Below are 17,164 nucleotides of genomic sequence, written 5' to 3' on the forward strand. Positions count from 1 at the left end.
TCATAGCTCACTGTAACCTCAACCTCTTGGGCTCAAAAGATTTATCTGCCTTAGCTTCCTGAGTAGCTGGGACCACAGGTGTACATCACTATGCCCAGCTAACTTTTTTATTTTTAGTAGAGACAAGGTCTCACCATGTTGCGCAGGCTGATCTCAAAATCTTGGGCTCAAGTGATTGTCCCACTTCAGCCTCCCAAAGTGCTGAGATTACAGGCGTGAGCCACCATGCCCAGCCTGATTTAATTCTTAGTAATCACTGTTCTCACAAAACCCAGAAGTCCTCAAACACTAGAATGTGATATATAATAATGTAATATGATTTTTAGAAGATATTTCAGCATATTTTTCAGATATTTTGGGATAACTTCTTCAAAAGAACATCTTTTTAAGATAGATATACTACTCAGATTTCTGGTAATAGGTAAAATTGTCTCTCACCACTAAATATTACTGTTCTCCAATCTTTTTTTTTTTTAATTATTTTTAAAAATTCTTAAAAACAATAGAGATAGGGGTTTTGCTATATTGACCAGGCTGGTCTCAAACTCCTGGCCTCAAGTGATCCTCCCATCGTGGCCTCCCAAAGTGTTAGGATTATAGGCATGAGCCACTGCGCCCAGCCAAAAGTTTGCTCATTAATCATAACAAGTCATACTCTGCTCCTTTGCCCACTTAAGTTTCTCTTTTTTTTGAGACGGAGTTTTGCTCGTCGCCCAGGCTGGCTCACTGCAACCACTGCCTTCCGGGTTCAAGCGATTCTCCTACCTCAGCCTCCCAAGTAGTTGGGGTTACAGCTGTGAGCCACCACGCCCAGCTAATTTTTTTGTATTTTTTTTTGGAAAGACAGGTTTACCCTGTTGGCCAGGCTGGTCTTGAACTCCTGACCTCAGGTGATCCACCTGTCCCCAAAGTGCTGGAATTACAGGTGTGACCCACCACACCGGGCCTGAAGTCTCTCTTTTGTGTTATAAATCTGTCAATACCTAGGGCTGTGGATGACACAATCAGAACAAAGTTCTGGGATTTTGTTAACAGTCTTCGAGGAAATACACCTATTTAAGTTGCTAGATACAATCCTTTTAAAAGTCAAAGAGAATTCCACATTCCATAAGGAACCTAGTTCTGTTCAAATTTTGCCTCATCAGAAATTCCACATCGGCCAGGCACGGTTGGTTCACACCTGTAATCCCAGCACTTTGGGAGGCCGAGACAGGCAGATCACCTGATGTCAAGAGTTCAAGACCAGCCTGGCCAACATGGTGAAACCCCGTCTCTAATTGCTTGAACCGGAAGGCGGAGGTTGCAGTGAGCTGAGATTGCACCACTGTACTCTAGCATGGGTGAGAAAAGCGAGACTCTGTCTCAAAAAAAAAAAAGAAGGCCAGGCGAGGTGGCTCATGCCTGTAATCCCAGCACTTTGGGAGGTCGAGGCAGGTGGATCACGTGAGGTCAGGAGTTCGAGACCAGCCTGGCCAACATGGCGAAACCCCATGTCTACTAAAAATACAAAAATTAGCCGGGCATGGTGGTGTAAGCCTGTAATACCAGCTACTCGAGAGGCTGAGGCAAGAGAATCACTTGAACCCGAGAGGCAGAGGTTGCAGTGAGCCGAGATCACACCACTGCACTCCAGCCTGGGCAACAGAGCAAGCCCCCGTCTCAAAAACAAACAAACAAATAAAAATAAAAAGGGAGAAAGCATAAACATGTCAAACTCTCAAATTGTCCCTGATATTAGTAGTACAACATGTGCTGCAGTCATCATCAATTCTTTATTGCTGATGCCAATAGATAGGGGCTGTGGATTATTACTTAATACTATTTAGTTCTGTGTAACAAAATTCTTCTGCACCTCCAGACAAACTTCACTATAATATGCTTGAATGACCCACTTACATAACAGTTTAGGAAACTGTTTTACACCACTCCTTTGATAGAGAGCAGGGTTTCTCAACCTCAGCACTACTGACACTTTGGGCTAGATAATTCTTTATTGTTGGGGCTGTCTCACACATTGTAGGATATTTAGGAGCATCCTCCTGGCCTCTACTCACTAGAGGCAGTAGCACCCCTACCATTACCCCAGTTGAGACAACTAAAAAGGTCTCCAAATATTGCCAAGTGTCCTCCCTGGAGGCCTTTGGTTGAGACTACTGATATAGAGTAAATCACTACACTGAATATATTGCCCTGGTATTTGTAATTCATTTCATAATTATACTATGGTACTTAAAAAGGATTTCATTGGTATCTGGAGCATAAGAGAGTAGAGAGTAGGAAGGATTTATGAAAAAAGGTTAGAAACAGGCAGTGTCATGCACAAAACATAATTAGTAAAGCTGAACAGAAAGGGTCAAATGAGAGAGATTATAGGTAGGTGAAAACAAAAATACTACATCTAAGACTCTAATAAAATAATAAATAAAATAATAAATAATGAAGCCTCTATAAAACATTAGGACAAAAAAAGATATATTCATGTCTCAGAAAATTTCTTTTTTTTTTTTTTTTGAGGCAGGGTCTCATTCTGTCACTTAGGTTGGAGTACAGTGGGGTGACCACAGCGTACTGCAGCCTTGAACTCCTGGGCTCAAGTGATCCTCCTGCCTTAGCCCCCTGAGTAGCTGGAACTACAGGCATGCACCACTATGCCCAGCTAATTTTTTTTTTTTTTTTTTTTTGAGACAGAGTCTTGCTCTTTTGCCCAGGCTGGAGTGTAGTGGGGCAATCTTGGCTCACTGCAACCTCCGCCTCCTGGGTTCACACCATTCTCCTGCCTCAGCCTTCCAAGAAGCCAAGACTACAGGTGCCCGCCACCACGCCCGGCTAATTTTTTGTATTTTTAGTAGAGTCGGGGTTTCACTGTGTTAGCCAGGATGGTATCGATCTCCTGAACTCATGATCCGCCTGCCTCAGCCTCCCAAAGTGCTGGGATTACACAGGCGTGAGCCACCGCGCCCGGCGCTAATTTTTATTTCCGTTGTAGAGACAGGGTTTCACTATGTTCCTGAAGCGTCATAAAAAATTTTTTTTTTTTTTTTTTTTGGACTGAGTCTTGCTCTGTCGTCCAGGCTGGAGTGCAGTAGCATGATTCCGGCTTACTGTGATCTCAGCACACTACAGGTGTGTGTCACCACACCCAGCTAATTTTCATATTTTTAGTAGAGATGGTATTTCACCATGTTGGCCAGGCTGGTCTTGAACTGCTGACCTTAGGTGATCTGCCCGCCTCAGCCTCCCAAAGTGCCAGGATTACAGGCGTGAGCGACTGCACCTGGCCATATTTTTTGATAATAAATGGACCCTTCCTACTGTCTTTAGCTTTGGTTAACATTGAAATTAATACAACTCAACATATATAAACCTGTATTAAAAGCTGGGACTAATGCAGCCCCTAGGGTGTCATGGTGTAGGTGAAAGAATATTGAACTCCAGTCAAGAAATCTGGCTTTCAGTCTTGGCTCATACTGAATAGATAGATAGGTATGTGACCATAAGCAGATCTTTCCACCTTACTGAGCCTTAGTTTCCTTACCTGAAAAGTAAGGGATTAGACTAGATAATACTTAGTCTCTTTCAGCTTTGACATTTTATAATTCTTCAGATGTCAGCTCATAGATGATAAATATAAAAAAAATAGGAGGGGTGCAGTGGCTCACGCCTGTAATCCTAGCACTTTGGGAGGCTGAGGTGGGTGGACTGCCTGAGGTCAGGAGTTCAAGACCAGCCTGGCCAACATAGCAAAACTCCGTCTCTACTAAAAATACAAAAATTAGCTGGATGTGGTGGTGGGCACCTGTAATCCTAGCTACTTGGGAGGCGGAGGTTGCAGTGAGCTGAGATTGGGCCACTGCACTCCAGCCTGGGCGACAAGAGTGAAATTCTGTCTAAAATAAAAAAAAGGATAACGACCACCAGGCATGGTGGCTCATGCCTATAATCCCAGCACTTTGGGAGGCCAGGAGTTTGAGACCAGCCTGGCCAACATGGAGAAACCCCATCTCTACTAAAAATACAAAAATTAGCCAGACATGGTGGTGTGGGCCTGTAATCCCAGCTGCTAGGGAGGCTGAGGCAGAAGAATCACTTGAACCAGGAGGCAGAGGTTGTAGTGAGCCGAGATCACTCCACTGCACACCAACTAGGCAACAGAGTGAGACTCCATCTCAAAAAATTTAAATAAATAAATAAAAAGAATAATGAATTAACTGTGTTATACATTTTATGGCTCTGGATTCATCAGAAATGGAATCCAGGATTAATTTAAGCCAGAGACAAACATTCACAATTCGAGTCCCTCTGGCACATGTCAGTTACCTTGCAGTGCAGGGGCTGACTGTGTCTGGGTTTTGGAAAGTGCAGACAGAATGCTCTCTGGGGTGATCTCCACCTTGGAGAGGATATTTGCCAGAGGGTTGTGAGATGTTGTCGTGGCAGGTGCAGGTGTTTTCAGGCCACTGGTGAGGTTGCTGGGGCTGGTGGGCGTTCCTGGAGAAGGTCTTGATGCAGGACTGACCCCTGGTGGCAGAAAGATGAACTCAAGAAAATGCAATTCAAAATGACTTCAATTTCCGATACTTCCCCTCACTTCAATGAGTTTGATATATTTAACAGGAATTCTTCTGTGGTTGATCCACAAATGGTCCATCATAACATGACATGTACAAAAAAAAAAAAAAAAAAACCCTGAAAAGATTATCTCCTTTTACTTGGAACACCATTAAAACAAACAAGTATTGGCCGGGCGAGGTGGCTCACACCTGTAATCCCAGCACTTTGGGAGGCCGAGGCAGGCGGATCACCTGAGGTCAGGAGTTCGAGACCAGCCTGACCAACATGGGGAAACCCTGTCCCTACCAAAAATAAAAAATTAGCCGGGTATGGTGGCAGGCGCCTGTAATCCCAGCTACTCGGGAGGCTGAGGCAGGAGAATCATTTGAACCCAGGAGGTGGAGGTTGCAGTGAGACAAGAGTTGAGACACAGTGAGACTCCGTCTCGAAAAAAACAAACAAGTATTAAGTGATTTTCATAGTTTTGAGAGCCCCAATATTTCTTATTTATTTTTAAAAAATAGAGACAGGGTCTTGCTACATTGCCCAGGGTGGTCTTCAACTCTTGACCTCCAGTGATCCTCCCAGCTTGGCTTTTCAAAGTGCTGGGAATTACAGGCATGTACCACCACACCTGGACAATCTTTTTTCTCCACCAAATGGCACCTACAGTTGAGAGCCCTGTAGGTGCTCAATAAATACTGCTGGCTGACTGGATGCTGAAAGCCACTGCAGTTGTATAACTCAGCCACTGCATAATTTCATGTGACTGGTAAGTTATATGCTTTTGAAATAGCTTTTAAAATGAGATTATTTAAGAAATTTCCTTTATATTTTTACATTTAAAAACACTGGGTTGATCTTTAACACAGGAAATAAAATATATAAAGAGAAAAACATTTGTTATTTTAAAAAAGATAAATATGAACAGATATTTCACAAAGAAACAAGTGAGAAGCAAAGGAAAAAAATTTTTAACATCTTTCATAGAAGAAATGGAAATTAAACAACTTTTTAAGGCTGGATTTGTAGACTGCACAAGGCAAGTAACTGGAGAAGGTAAGGAACAACAGAAGCTTTCATATATTAGTCATATAAAATAGCACTTTTTTGGATATCAATTTAGTTATATATTAAAATACTTTATTTATTTTTATTTAGTTTTTGAGATATGGTCTCACTGGGTTGCTCAGGCTGGAATGCAGTGGACATTCACAGGCGTGATCACAGTGAACTACACATCCTGGAATTCCTGGCTTCAAGTGATCCTCCTGCATTTGCCTCCCGAGTAGCTGGGACTACATGGTATCCCACCTTGCCTGGCAAAATTTATTTAAAAAATTTCGGGCTGGGTGCAGTGGCTCATGATTGTAATCCCAACATTTTAGAAGGCCAAGATGGGAGGAACACTTGAGCCCAGGAGTTCAAGATCAGCCTGGGCAACATAGTAAGACACTGTCTCTACCAAAAAACCCACAAAACTTAGCCAGATGTGGTGGTGCACACATGTGATCTCAGCCACTCAAAGGCTCAGGTGGGAGGATCACTTGAACCCAGAAGTTTGAGGTTACAGTGAGCCATGACTGCACCCCTGCACTCCAGCCTGGGTGATGGAGTGAGACCTTGTCTCAAAATAAATAAATAAATGGCCGGGTGCGGTGGCTCACGCCTGTAATCCCAGCACTTTGGGAGGCCAAGGCGAGCAGATCACGAGGTCAGGAGATCGAGACCATCCTGGCTAATATGGTGAAAGCCCGTCTCTACCAAAAATACAAAAAATTAGCTGGGCGTGGTGGCAGGCACCTGTAGTCCCAGCTACTCAGGAGGCTGAGGCAGGAGAATGGCGTGACCTGGGAGGCGGAGCTTGCAGTGAGCTGAGATCGCGCCACTGCACTCCAGCAGCCTGGGGGACAGAGTGAGACTGTCTCAAAATAAATAAATAAATAAATAAATAAATAAAAATAAAAAAAATTCCATTAAAAAGGTTTTATATACTTAACCCTTGCAAAGGGTTATTCATAAAATTTTTATAATTTACAGGTTTTTTTTTTTGTTTGTTTGTTTGTTTTTGAGACAAGAGTCTCGCTCTGTCAACCAGGCTGGAGTGCAGTGGCTTGATCCTGGATCACTGCAACCTCTGCCTTCTGGGTTCAAATGATACTTACGCCTCAGCCTTATGAGTAGCTGGGATTACAGGTACGTGCCACCACAGCTGGCTAATTTTTTCTTTTTTTGAGACGGAGTCTTGCTCTGTTGCCCAGGCTGAAGTGCAGTGGCGTGATCTTGGCTCACTGCAACCCCCACCTCCCAGGTTCAAGCGATTGTCCTGCCTCAGCCTCCCAAGTAGCTGGGACTACAGATGCATGCCACCATGCCCAGCTAATTTTTGTATTTTTAGTAGACAGGGTTTCACCAAGTTGGCCAGGCTGGTCTTGAACTCCTGACTTCAGGTGATCCGCCTGCCTTGGCCTCCCAAAGTGCTGGAAATACAGGCGTGAGCCACCAAACCTGGCCTAATTTTTGTTTTTTGTTTTTTTTTTGAGACGGAGTATTGCTCTGTCACCCAGGCTGTGCAGTGGCGCGATCCTGGCTCACTGCAAGCTCCGCCTCCCGGGTTCAGGCCATTCTCCTGCCTTAGCCTCCCGAGCAGCTGGGACTACAGGCGCCCGCCACCATGCCCGGCTATTTTTTTGTATTTTTAGTAGAGACGGGGTTTTACCATGTTGGCCAGGATGGTCTCGATCTCTTGACCTCGTGATCCACCTGCCTCGGCCTCCCAAAGTGCTGGGATTACAGGTGTGAGCCACCACGCTCGGCCATAATTTTTGTTTTTTTAAGTAGAGATGGGATTTCGCCATGTTGTCCAGGTTGGTCTCCAACTCCTGGCCTCAAGTGATCAACCTGTCTCCACCTCCCAAAGTGGTGGGATTGCAGGCGTGAGCCACCACACCTGGCCCTATAGTATTCTTTATAACAGTAAAAAACTGGAAACATACTAAGTGCCTAATAATAAAGGATTAGATAAGTCACCACATGCTATGCAGCTATTAAAAATGATGTAGAGAAATATTTAATGATTCATAAAAACATTTAAGATATGTAATTAACTTTTAAATAGCTAGTTTTGAAACAGTATATGCAATACACTTAATTACTTTTTAAAAAATTGTTATACATATTTAATTCTCCAAAACATTCATATACAGATATACTTTTAAGGGTAAACACAAGTGGTTTCCTTTGGGGTAATAGGATTATAGGTATTTATTAAAAATTTTTTTTCATTTAAAATTTTTTATTTAGAGATAGGGTCTCACTATATTGCCAAGGCTGGTCTTGAACTCCTGGCCTCAGGCAATCTACCATCTCAGCCTCCCAAAGTGCTGGGATTACAGGCATGAGCCACCATGCCTGGCCTAGATATTTATTTCATTCTCTTTGCTTATTTTCTAATTTTTCTATAATGACCCATTATTGGATTATTTTTTAATTTAACAATTAATTTAGCTGGGTGCGCTGGCTCACGCCTGTAATCCCAGCACTTCGGGAGGCCAAGATGGGTGGATCACCTGAGGTCAGGAGTTTGAGACCAGCCTGACCAACATGGTGAAACCCTGTCTCTACCAAAAATACAAAATTAGCCGGGCATGGTGGCACATGCCTGTAGTCCCAGCTATTTGGGAGGCTAAGGCAGAATTGCTTGAACTTGGGAGATGGAGGCTGCAGTGAGTGAAGTTTGCACCATTGCACTCCAGCCTAGGTAACATGACTGAAACTCCATCTCAGAAAAAAAAAAAAAAAAAATCATTAATTAAAAAAAATCAACAACAGACTGGGCACGGTGACTCACGCCTATAATCCCAGCACTTTGGGAGGCCGAGGTGTGTGTATCACCTGAGGTCAGAAGTTCAAGACCAGCCTGGCCAACATGGTGAAACCCCATCTCTACTAAAAATACAAAAATTAGCCAGGCGTGGTAGCAGGTGCCTGTAATCCCAGCTACTTGGGAGGCTGAAGCAGCAGAACACTTGAACCCGGGAGGCAGAGGTTGCAGTGAGCCAAGATTGCACCACTGCACTCCTGCCTGGGAGACAGAGCGAGACTCTGTCTAAACAACAACAACAACCCCCCCAAAAACAGATTAATGATTCAATTTAAAAAGATGGAAATTAACTTTTTATCCTCCTTACTGGGCTTACTTACCAGTATTTTTCATGACTGATGTTAAACTGCTAAGGATGGAACTGATCTTTGCCAGATCCACATTAGCCAGGTTTGGCAAAGCCAATGCTGGGGAAGGGGAAAGAGAAGTATTCACAGGCTTTGGAAGAGGTGGAGTTGCTGTCATGGTCACAGGCACTGGGGTACATGAAGAGGCCTTTGAGATATTTTCTGTTGGCTTTGTAGGTACAGAAGTGGATACAGCTGACTTCTCTGCAGGTTTTTCCTTCCTGTCCTCGACTGTTTCAACAAAGAAAAGAGATATTACATCCTACTACTTTCCAGACTTTGCTTCCTATATGAAATAACATGTCCTAATATTTCCGGACTTGGGGGAAAAGGCACTACTTTAGAGAAAACAACGACTCACTTCATGCTTTTTTGAAAAAGTCATACTCTTCATAATTTATGATAATTCCCACCTTTAATATCTGCTTAAAAGCAATTTCCAGCTGGGGACAATGGCTCATGTGAGGTCAGGATTTCGAGATCAGCCCGGTCAAGATGGTGAAATCCTGCCTCCACAAAAAATACAAAAAATTAGCTGGGTGTGGTGGCAGGTGTCTATAATCCCAGCTACTACAGAGGCTGAGACACGAGAATCGCTTGAACCCAGGAGGCAGAGGTTGCAATGAGCCGAGATTGTGCCACTGCATTCCAGCCTGGGCAACAAAGCGAGACTCCCGTCTCAAAAAAAAAAAAAAGCAAGCAATTTCCAGAATTTATCTTGTATCTTACTTTTCAATGATTCCTTTGCATTTTCTTAGTATTTGTGTATTAAATCTATACAATTCAAGAAGCATGTTATTATTTGGTACACATTTGTGTTCTGTCTTTTGGAAATGATATTTTTCATAAATTGTCCTGTGTTTTTCTTTTCCATTAACCTGAGAACTTTCTAAGAACTTCTGTTCTTAGAAACAGAACCTCTATAGTGTTCATTGTATTTTCCTCTGGCTTCCTGAAATTGCCCTATTGGGGGGTGCAATCAGGCACTAACTAATTTGAAACTACAATGTTTTAACTCTCGATCACCTTGAATAATTATTTTTAATGTTTTAAGGGCTGTATCAATAGTGCATTGAATTCAACAGGAGTCAAACTATCTAATAAGATTTATAAAGGCTGGGGATATAAGAGAAACAATTCACCAGATCAGGTTATTTCTGAAAGTGTGATTAACAAACTGACTTTGGAATTCTTGATGGTCAAAAGTGACAGAGAGTAAGGAATTCCAGTATAAGTGACCCCTCATCCCAAAACAGTGCTATTTAACATGAATACAATTTAAGCCACATATGCCACATATGTAAGTTTAAATTTTCTAGCAGCCAAATTAAAAAAAAAAGAATCAGGGCCGGGCATGGTGGCTCAAGCCCACCTCCCAGCACTTTGAGAGGCCGAGGCAGGCGGATCACTTGAGGTCAGGAGATCGAGACCAGCCTGCCCAACATGGTGAAACTCCGTCTCTAATAAACATACAAAAAATAGCCGGGTGTGGTGGTAGGCACCTACAATCAATCCTAGCTACTCAGGAGGCTGAGGCAGGAGAATTGTTTGAACCCAGGAGATGGAGGATGCAGTGAGCCAAGACTGCGCAACTGCACTCCAGCCTGGGCGACAGAGGGAAACTCTCTTTTTCTCTCAAAAACAAACAAATAAAAAGAAACAGACACATGTAATTTAAAAATTCTATTTTATTCATCCTAATATATCCCAAATATTTTCATTTCAGTGTTATAAATATAAAAATTATTAATGAGATATTTTAACTCTTTGGGAGAGTTTCTGCCACCATGCTCGGCCTAGTTTCTGGACTCCAATGTGTCTGTTTTTTTTTTTTTGGAGAGAGGGTCTCCCTCTGTCATCTAGGCTGGAGTGCAGTGACATGGTCTTGGCTCACTGCAACCTCCGCCTCCCAGGCTCAAGTGATTCTCCTGCCTCAGCCTTTCCAGCAGCTGGGACTACAGACGCATGCCACCACGCTGACTAATTTTTATATTTTTTGTAGAGACGGGGTTTCACTATGTTGCCCAGGCTGGTCTCAAAGTCCTGGGCTCAAGCAATCTGCCCGCCTCAGCCTCACAAAGTGCTGAGATTACAGGCATGAGCCACTGCAACTGGCCTCAATGTGTATTTTATACTTATAGCACATCTCAAGTTGGACAAGCTTCATTTCAAATGCTTAGCCACAGGTAGCTAGTAGCTACTTTCCCCCGACCGTCCCCCCAAGACGGAGTCTCGCTCTGTCTCCCAGACTGGAGTGCAGTGGCATGATCTCAGCTCACTGCAACCTCTCTCTCAGGTTCAAGCGATTCTCTTGCCTCAGCCTCCCGGGTAGCTGGAATTACAGGTACCTGCCACCATACCCGGATAAGTTTTGTATTTTTAGTAGAGACAGGGTTACACCATGTTGGCTAGGGTGGTCTCGAACTCCTGACCTCAGGTGATCCACCTGCCTTGGCCTCCCAAAGTGCTGGGATTACAGGCATGAGCCACCGCCCATGGCCTAGTAGCTAGCATTTTAACAGTGCAGATACTGAGCAATGATTCTTAACACATTTGGCATATCAAATCCTCAACAACTGCTCTAGAGATTATAATGCTACCTTGGTGTTCTATCTTTTAAGAAATGAACTATCTTTCAATACCTGCCTGTGATGTATTCATTGCTGAGAAGGCAAAACAGATAAGGAATAAGTTGTCTATTAATCACATAAAGACATACCAATGATTTTTGACCCATCATCTTCCACATCTGAGAGTTCCATGTCTTCCACATCACGATTATCTGTCACAGGTTCAGGTGTGGCAGATTTCTCACTCTCCATGGTTGGTGACTGGGATTCCTCACCTCCCATTCCCTGAAAAGGAGACTCAGAACCAGTTGGGGAGGGAGCGTCCATGCTTGGGGAAGGAACTGGTGATTCTTCAGGATCTGGAAGGGTTGACTTCAATTGATCCAACTTCTTCTTTAAATTGTTTACTCGGTTAGCAAAGGTTTTATATGCCTAAAAGAGAAAAAAGGAGTTTACTCCTTGGAAAAAGACCAGAAAGTTAACATTTTTTCTTTTTGAGGCAGAGTCTCACTTTGTCACCCAGGCTAGAGTGTAGTGGCACGATCTCGGTTCACTGCAACCTCTGCCTCCTGGGTTGAAGTGATCCTTCTACCTCAGCCTTCCAAGTAGCTGGATCCACAGGAACACATCACCATGCCTGGCTAATTTTTGTATTTTTAATAGAGATGGGGTTTCACCATGCCTCCCAAAGTGCTGGGATTATAGGCATGAGCCACCAAACCCAGCCTCTTCTTTTTTTTTTTGAGAAGGAATTTCGCTCTTGTTGCCCAGGCTGCAGTGCAGTGGCATGATCATAGCTCACCGCAACCTCTGCCTCCTGGGTTCAAGTGATTCTCCTGCCTCGGCCTCCCGAGTAGCTGGAATTATAGGCGTGCACCACCACACCCGGCTAATTTTTGAATTTTTAGTAGAGACGGGGTTTCACCATGTTGGCCAGGCTGGTCTTGAACTCCTGATGTCAGGTAATCCATGCACCTCGGCCTCCCAAAGTGCTGGGATTACAGGCTTGAGCCACCGTGCTCGACTGCTTTTTTTTTTTTTTTAAATAAAATTTTATTTTCTTAAATGAGAGATGAGGTCCTGCTATGTTATCCAGGCTAGTCTTGAACTCCTCGGCTCAAGTGATCCTCCCACCTCAGCCTCCCAAAATGCTAGGATTGCAGGCATACACCATCATCCCTGGCCACCCGTTTTGACTCTGATTAGATTTTCTATTATTAACCACGTACATTGTTGGCACAAAACAAGATAATATATCATCTGTCAAGCATGCAGTAGTTTCTAGTTTCTGCTTTTTATACTCCCTAAGTGAATATTACCATCCACACAGTTGCCTGAGTTAGAAACCTAGCAGTTATCTGTAATTTATATTCCCTTGCTCCTGTTTATCTATCCAACCAACCAATATTTATTGAGAGACTAAATGTATCTTCTAGGTACTGGAGATACAGCAAGAAATGAGACAGACAAGAAAAAAAAAAATCAAATCCAAAAATAAAGCAAAGCCTGGGAGGTCAGATGCTATTGTTTTAAAAAACAGGGGCTGGGCCTGGTGGTTCATGTCTGTAATCTCAGCACTTTGGGAGGCTGGGGCAAGGAGGATCACTTGAAGCCAGGAGTTCAAGACCAGCCTGGGCAACATAGGGAGATACTGTCTCTACAAAAAAATATAAAAAAATTAGCTGGGCATGGTAGCATGCGCCTGTAGTCCCAGCTGCCTGTAGTGCCAGCTACTTAGGGGGCTGAGGTGGGAGGACTGCTTGAGCCCAGGTCAGGTGCAGTGAGCAGTGATCACACCACTGCACTCCAGCTTGGGTGACAAAGCGAGACCCTATCTCAAAACAAAAATAGTTTGTTGTAAAAGAAGTTTTAGGTGTTAGAAAATCATTGCAAAGATAGTTCCCATATAGCCTATATCCAATTTTTCCTATTATTAACATCTTATATTAGTATGATACATTTGTCACATTAATGAATCAATATTCATAATTATTAACAAAAGTCCATACTTTAGATTTCCTCAGGTTTTTTTTTTTTTTTTTTTTTTTTTTACCTAATGTCCTTTTCTAACCTAGGATCCCATCCAAGATACCACAGAACATTTAGTAGTCATGTCTTCTTTCTCCTTAGACTCCTCTTGTTTGTGACACTTTGCTGGACTTTCTTTCTTTTTTTTTTTGAGATGGAGTCTCGCTGTGTCGCCCAGGCTGGAGTGCAGTGGTGTGGTCTTGGCTCACTGCAACCTCTGCCTCCTGGGTTCAAGTGATTCTCCTGCCTCAGCCTCCTGAGTAGCTGGGATTACAGGCGTGCGCCCCCACACCTGGCTAATTTTTGTATTTTTAGTAGAGACGGGGTTTCACCATGTTGTCCAGGCTGGTCTTGAACTGCTGACCTCATGATCAGCCTGTCTCGGCTTCCCAAAGTGCTGGGATTACAGGCGTAAGCCATCGCGCCCGGCCTGGACTTTCACTGGTTTTGACGATCTTGACAGTTTTCAAGAGTACTGGTCAGGTATTTTGTAGACTGTCAATTGAGATTTGACTGATATTTTTCTAATGGCTAGACTGGGGTAATGAGTTTTTGGGTGGAAGGCCACAGAGGTAAACTGCTACTGCGATCACACCATATCAAGGGCACATACAATCAATACGACTTACCACTGTTGATGTTAATATTGACCACTTGGCTTAAATCCTATTGATGTCCTGATAGTCTTAATTGCTAATGTCTTAAAGATATCTTTTGAATTTTTCATTTTTTGAGAGTCGATGACCATTAGATTGTGTTATTATTTTGTTTTGTAAATTCAAGAACCTTTATTTTATTTTATTTCAGACAGGGTCTCGTTCTATCACCCAGGCTTGAGTGTAGTGGCACGATCATAGCTCACTGCAACCTCCACCTCCCAGGTTCAAGCGATCCTCCCACCTCAGCCCTCCAAGTAGCTGGGACTACAGGCACATACCACCACTCCTGGATAATTTTTGTATTTTTTGTTGAGACAAAATTTCGCCATGTTGGCTAGGTTGATCTCGAACTCCTGACCTCAGGTGATCCGCCTGCCCCAGCCTCCCAAAGTGCTGGGATTACACGTGTGAGCCACTGTGCCCAGCCAAGAAGCATTATTTTTAAAAAGATATGAATACATTAGAATCTAGCTTTTTGCTTTTGATATAACTCAGTAGCTTATAGTAGACTAATGCTCCCATCAAGAACAAGTAGAAAAGCCAGATACACAGACACACTTGTTTGAATGTACTGGAGAGTGCTAAGGCCACCAAAAACTAAGTGGCAAATACTATCAGAGGGAAAGCATGGAGAGCTAAGCTGACATTATTTTCTCTTAGGATTCTGCTGATTCTGGGGAGCTAGGCAAGAAGCTGAGAATTAAGGCAAAAAGGACAAGAGAGGGCCACTATTAAATAAAGAGAAAAAAAGCAGAGCTTTTAACAGTCTTGCTGGTCTTAACAGGCAAAAATTAGAGGACTGAAAGGCCAAGATTCTGATGAAAGAGAGAACTGGCTCAACAATTTTCCCTTCAAGATATTTGCTGAATTCTGAAGCTGCTTGAGAGGGAAGAAGCCAAGCAGAAAACCTTGGAAAAAGCAGTGGTCTCATAGTGATGAGGAAACAAGGACTAGACAGTTCAAATTATGCCATGGAGAAGGGGGCTTAGTGATCATTCCAGGCTCTCTGTGGGAAAAATCTACATTCCAGAAGCTGGAGTGAACCAGAGGTGGAACAAGGCTTGCTTAAACTGCAATTCAGCCTCAAGTCAGTTAGGTTTCAGATTTAATTAATATGACCAGCCTCAATATCTGCCTAGCAAAACAAGGGTGAACTGTCTCTAAAGGAAGAAAAATCATCCAGAGACTCCATAATCTTTTAATGTTCAGCATTTGATAAAAAATTAGCAGGCATGCTAAGAGATAGGTCCAAATGGCTAAAAAGAAAATGCAGACACTACATTAGCAGCTACCTCTGGGCACTAAACAAAACAAAACAAAAACACCAAACACCACTAACATACCCGTAACAGGTGAAGCCAATATTGGAACTATATGACAAAAACCAAACAGCTATGATTAATATGTTCATGAAAATAGTGAAAAATTTCTTTCCCTTCCTCTGTGAGCAATTTAGTCCACAACCCATTAGCTGGAGCTGAGGGAAGAAACTCAGTGGCTTAGAGAGAATGGACCCAAAAATGAGAAAAATGTCTGCATGGGAGGGAGGCATTGCAAAGGATGTTGGAGTCTAAGCAGGATAAAAAGAAAACCCATAAAGGTGGTTGGAGAGAGATGGAAGTGCTGGGAGACTGGCCACAACTGATTAAGTAAAAATACTGAGGCCAGGCGTGGTGGCTCACGCCTGTAATCCCAGCACTTTGGGAGGCCAAGGAGCGCAGATCATGAGGTCAGGAGTTCAAGACCAGCTTGACCAATATGGTGAAACCTCATCTCTACTAAAAATACAAAAATTAGCTGGGCGTGGTGGTGTGCGCCTGTAGTCCCAGCTACTCAGGAGGCTGAGGCAGGAGAATCGCTTGAACCCGGGAAACAGAGGTTGCAGTGAGCCAAGACTGTGCCACCGCGCTCCAGCCTGGGCAACAGCACGAGGCTCCATCTCCAAAAAAAAAAAAAGTAAATATATTGAAGACAAGGGAGCAAGGTTTTACACTGTTAGAAAAGTAATTAGTAGCGTAAAAAAGTGGTGCCAGTGGCTCACACCTGTAATCTCAGCACTTTGGGAGGCAGAGGCAGGCGGATCACCTGAGGTCAGGAGTTTGAGACCAGCCTGGCCAACATGGTGAAACCCCATCACTGTTAAAAATATAAAATTAGCCAGGCGTGGTGGCGAATGCCTGTAATCCCAGCTACTTGGGAGGCTGAGGTAGGAGAATTGCTTAAACCTGGGAGGCGGAGGTTGCAGTGAGCCGAGATCGTGCCACTGCACTCCAGCCTGAGCAACAAGAGTGGAAAGTTCGTCTCAAAAAAAAAAAAAAAAAAAAAAGGGGGGGGGGATATGTCAAAAGAACACAGAAAGGAGCTCACATTGACCAAAACTTTGTCAAACTGAGCATCAAAGTAAATATTAGTAGTAATGAATTAAAACAGTGAGTAAATAGGATTCAAGTCCATTCATATAAATAAATGAATACATCGAAAGTCTGGTAAGGAACAAGATATTTACATAGTTTCAAAATACTTCCTCACAAAACATTCATTAATTGCTATATTAGTTTCTTAGGGCAGTGGTTAATTAAGTACTACAAAATGAGTGGCTTAAAACAACAGAAATTTATTGTCTCTGAAGGCTAGTGGTCCAAAATTAAGATGTCAGCAGGCTGTGCTCTCTCTGACACTGGGCAGAATTCTTCCTTGCCATTTCCTGGTTTCTGGTGGTGGCCATCAATCCTTGATGTTTTTGGCTTGTAGCTGCATGGCTTCAATATCTGCCTATGCTGTCACATGATGTTCTCCCTGTGCTTTTGTCCAGTTTCTCAGTTTCTCTTTTTTTTTTTTTTTTTTGAGACAGAGTCTTGCTCTCTTGCCCAGGCTGGAGTGCAATGGTGTGATCTCGGCTCACTGCAACCTCTGCCTCCTAGGTTCAGGCGGTTCTCCTGCCTTAGCCTCCCAAGTAGCTGGGATTACAGGCACCCGCCACCATGCCTGGCTAATTTTTCCTATTTTTAGTATAGACGGGGTTTCACCATATTGGCCAGGCTGGTCTTGAGCTCCTGACCTCAAGGGATCTGCCTGCCTCAGCCTCCCAAAGTGTTGGGATTACAGGTGTGAGCCATTGCACCCAGC

General features: G+C 43.3%; 1 protein-coding gene across 12 annotated transcripts in view; it reads right to left on the bottom strand.

The window, feature by feature from the left end:
• Nucleotides 1-17,164, bottom strand: part of RPRD2 (regulation of nuclear pre-mRNA domain containing 2) — a 113,559-nt gene that overhangs the window by 8,180 nt on the left and 88,215 nt on the right. For 7 of the 12 annotated variants that reach the window (XM_016926420.4, XM_016926416.4, XM_063814131.1 and 4 more), the window contains 3 exons: nucleotides 11,501-11,783; nucleotides 8,755-9,012; nucleotides 4,318-4,518 (listed from right to left, as the gene is read on the bottom strand). In XM_016926420.4, coding sequence (XP_016781909.1) covers nucleotides 4,318-4,518; nucleotides 8,755-9,012; nucleotides 11,501-11,783 — 742 coding nt within the window. The remainder of the gene's footprint in view (nucleotides 1-4,317; nucleotides 4,519-8,754; nucleotides 9,013-11,500; nucleotides 11,784-17,164) is intronic. The other 5 variants (XM_054670502.2, XM_016926427.3, XM_063814134.1 and 2 more) reach the window with 1 other exon arrangement.

This window comes from Pan troglodytes, chromosome 1, assembly GCF_028858775.2.
Source record: "Pan troglodytes isolate AG18354 chromosome 1, NHGRI_mPanTro3-v2.0_pri, whole genome shotgun sequence".
NCBI lineage: Eukaryota > Metazoa > Chordata > Mammalia > Primates > Hominidae > Pan > Pan troglodytes.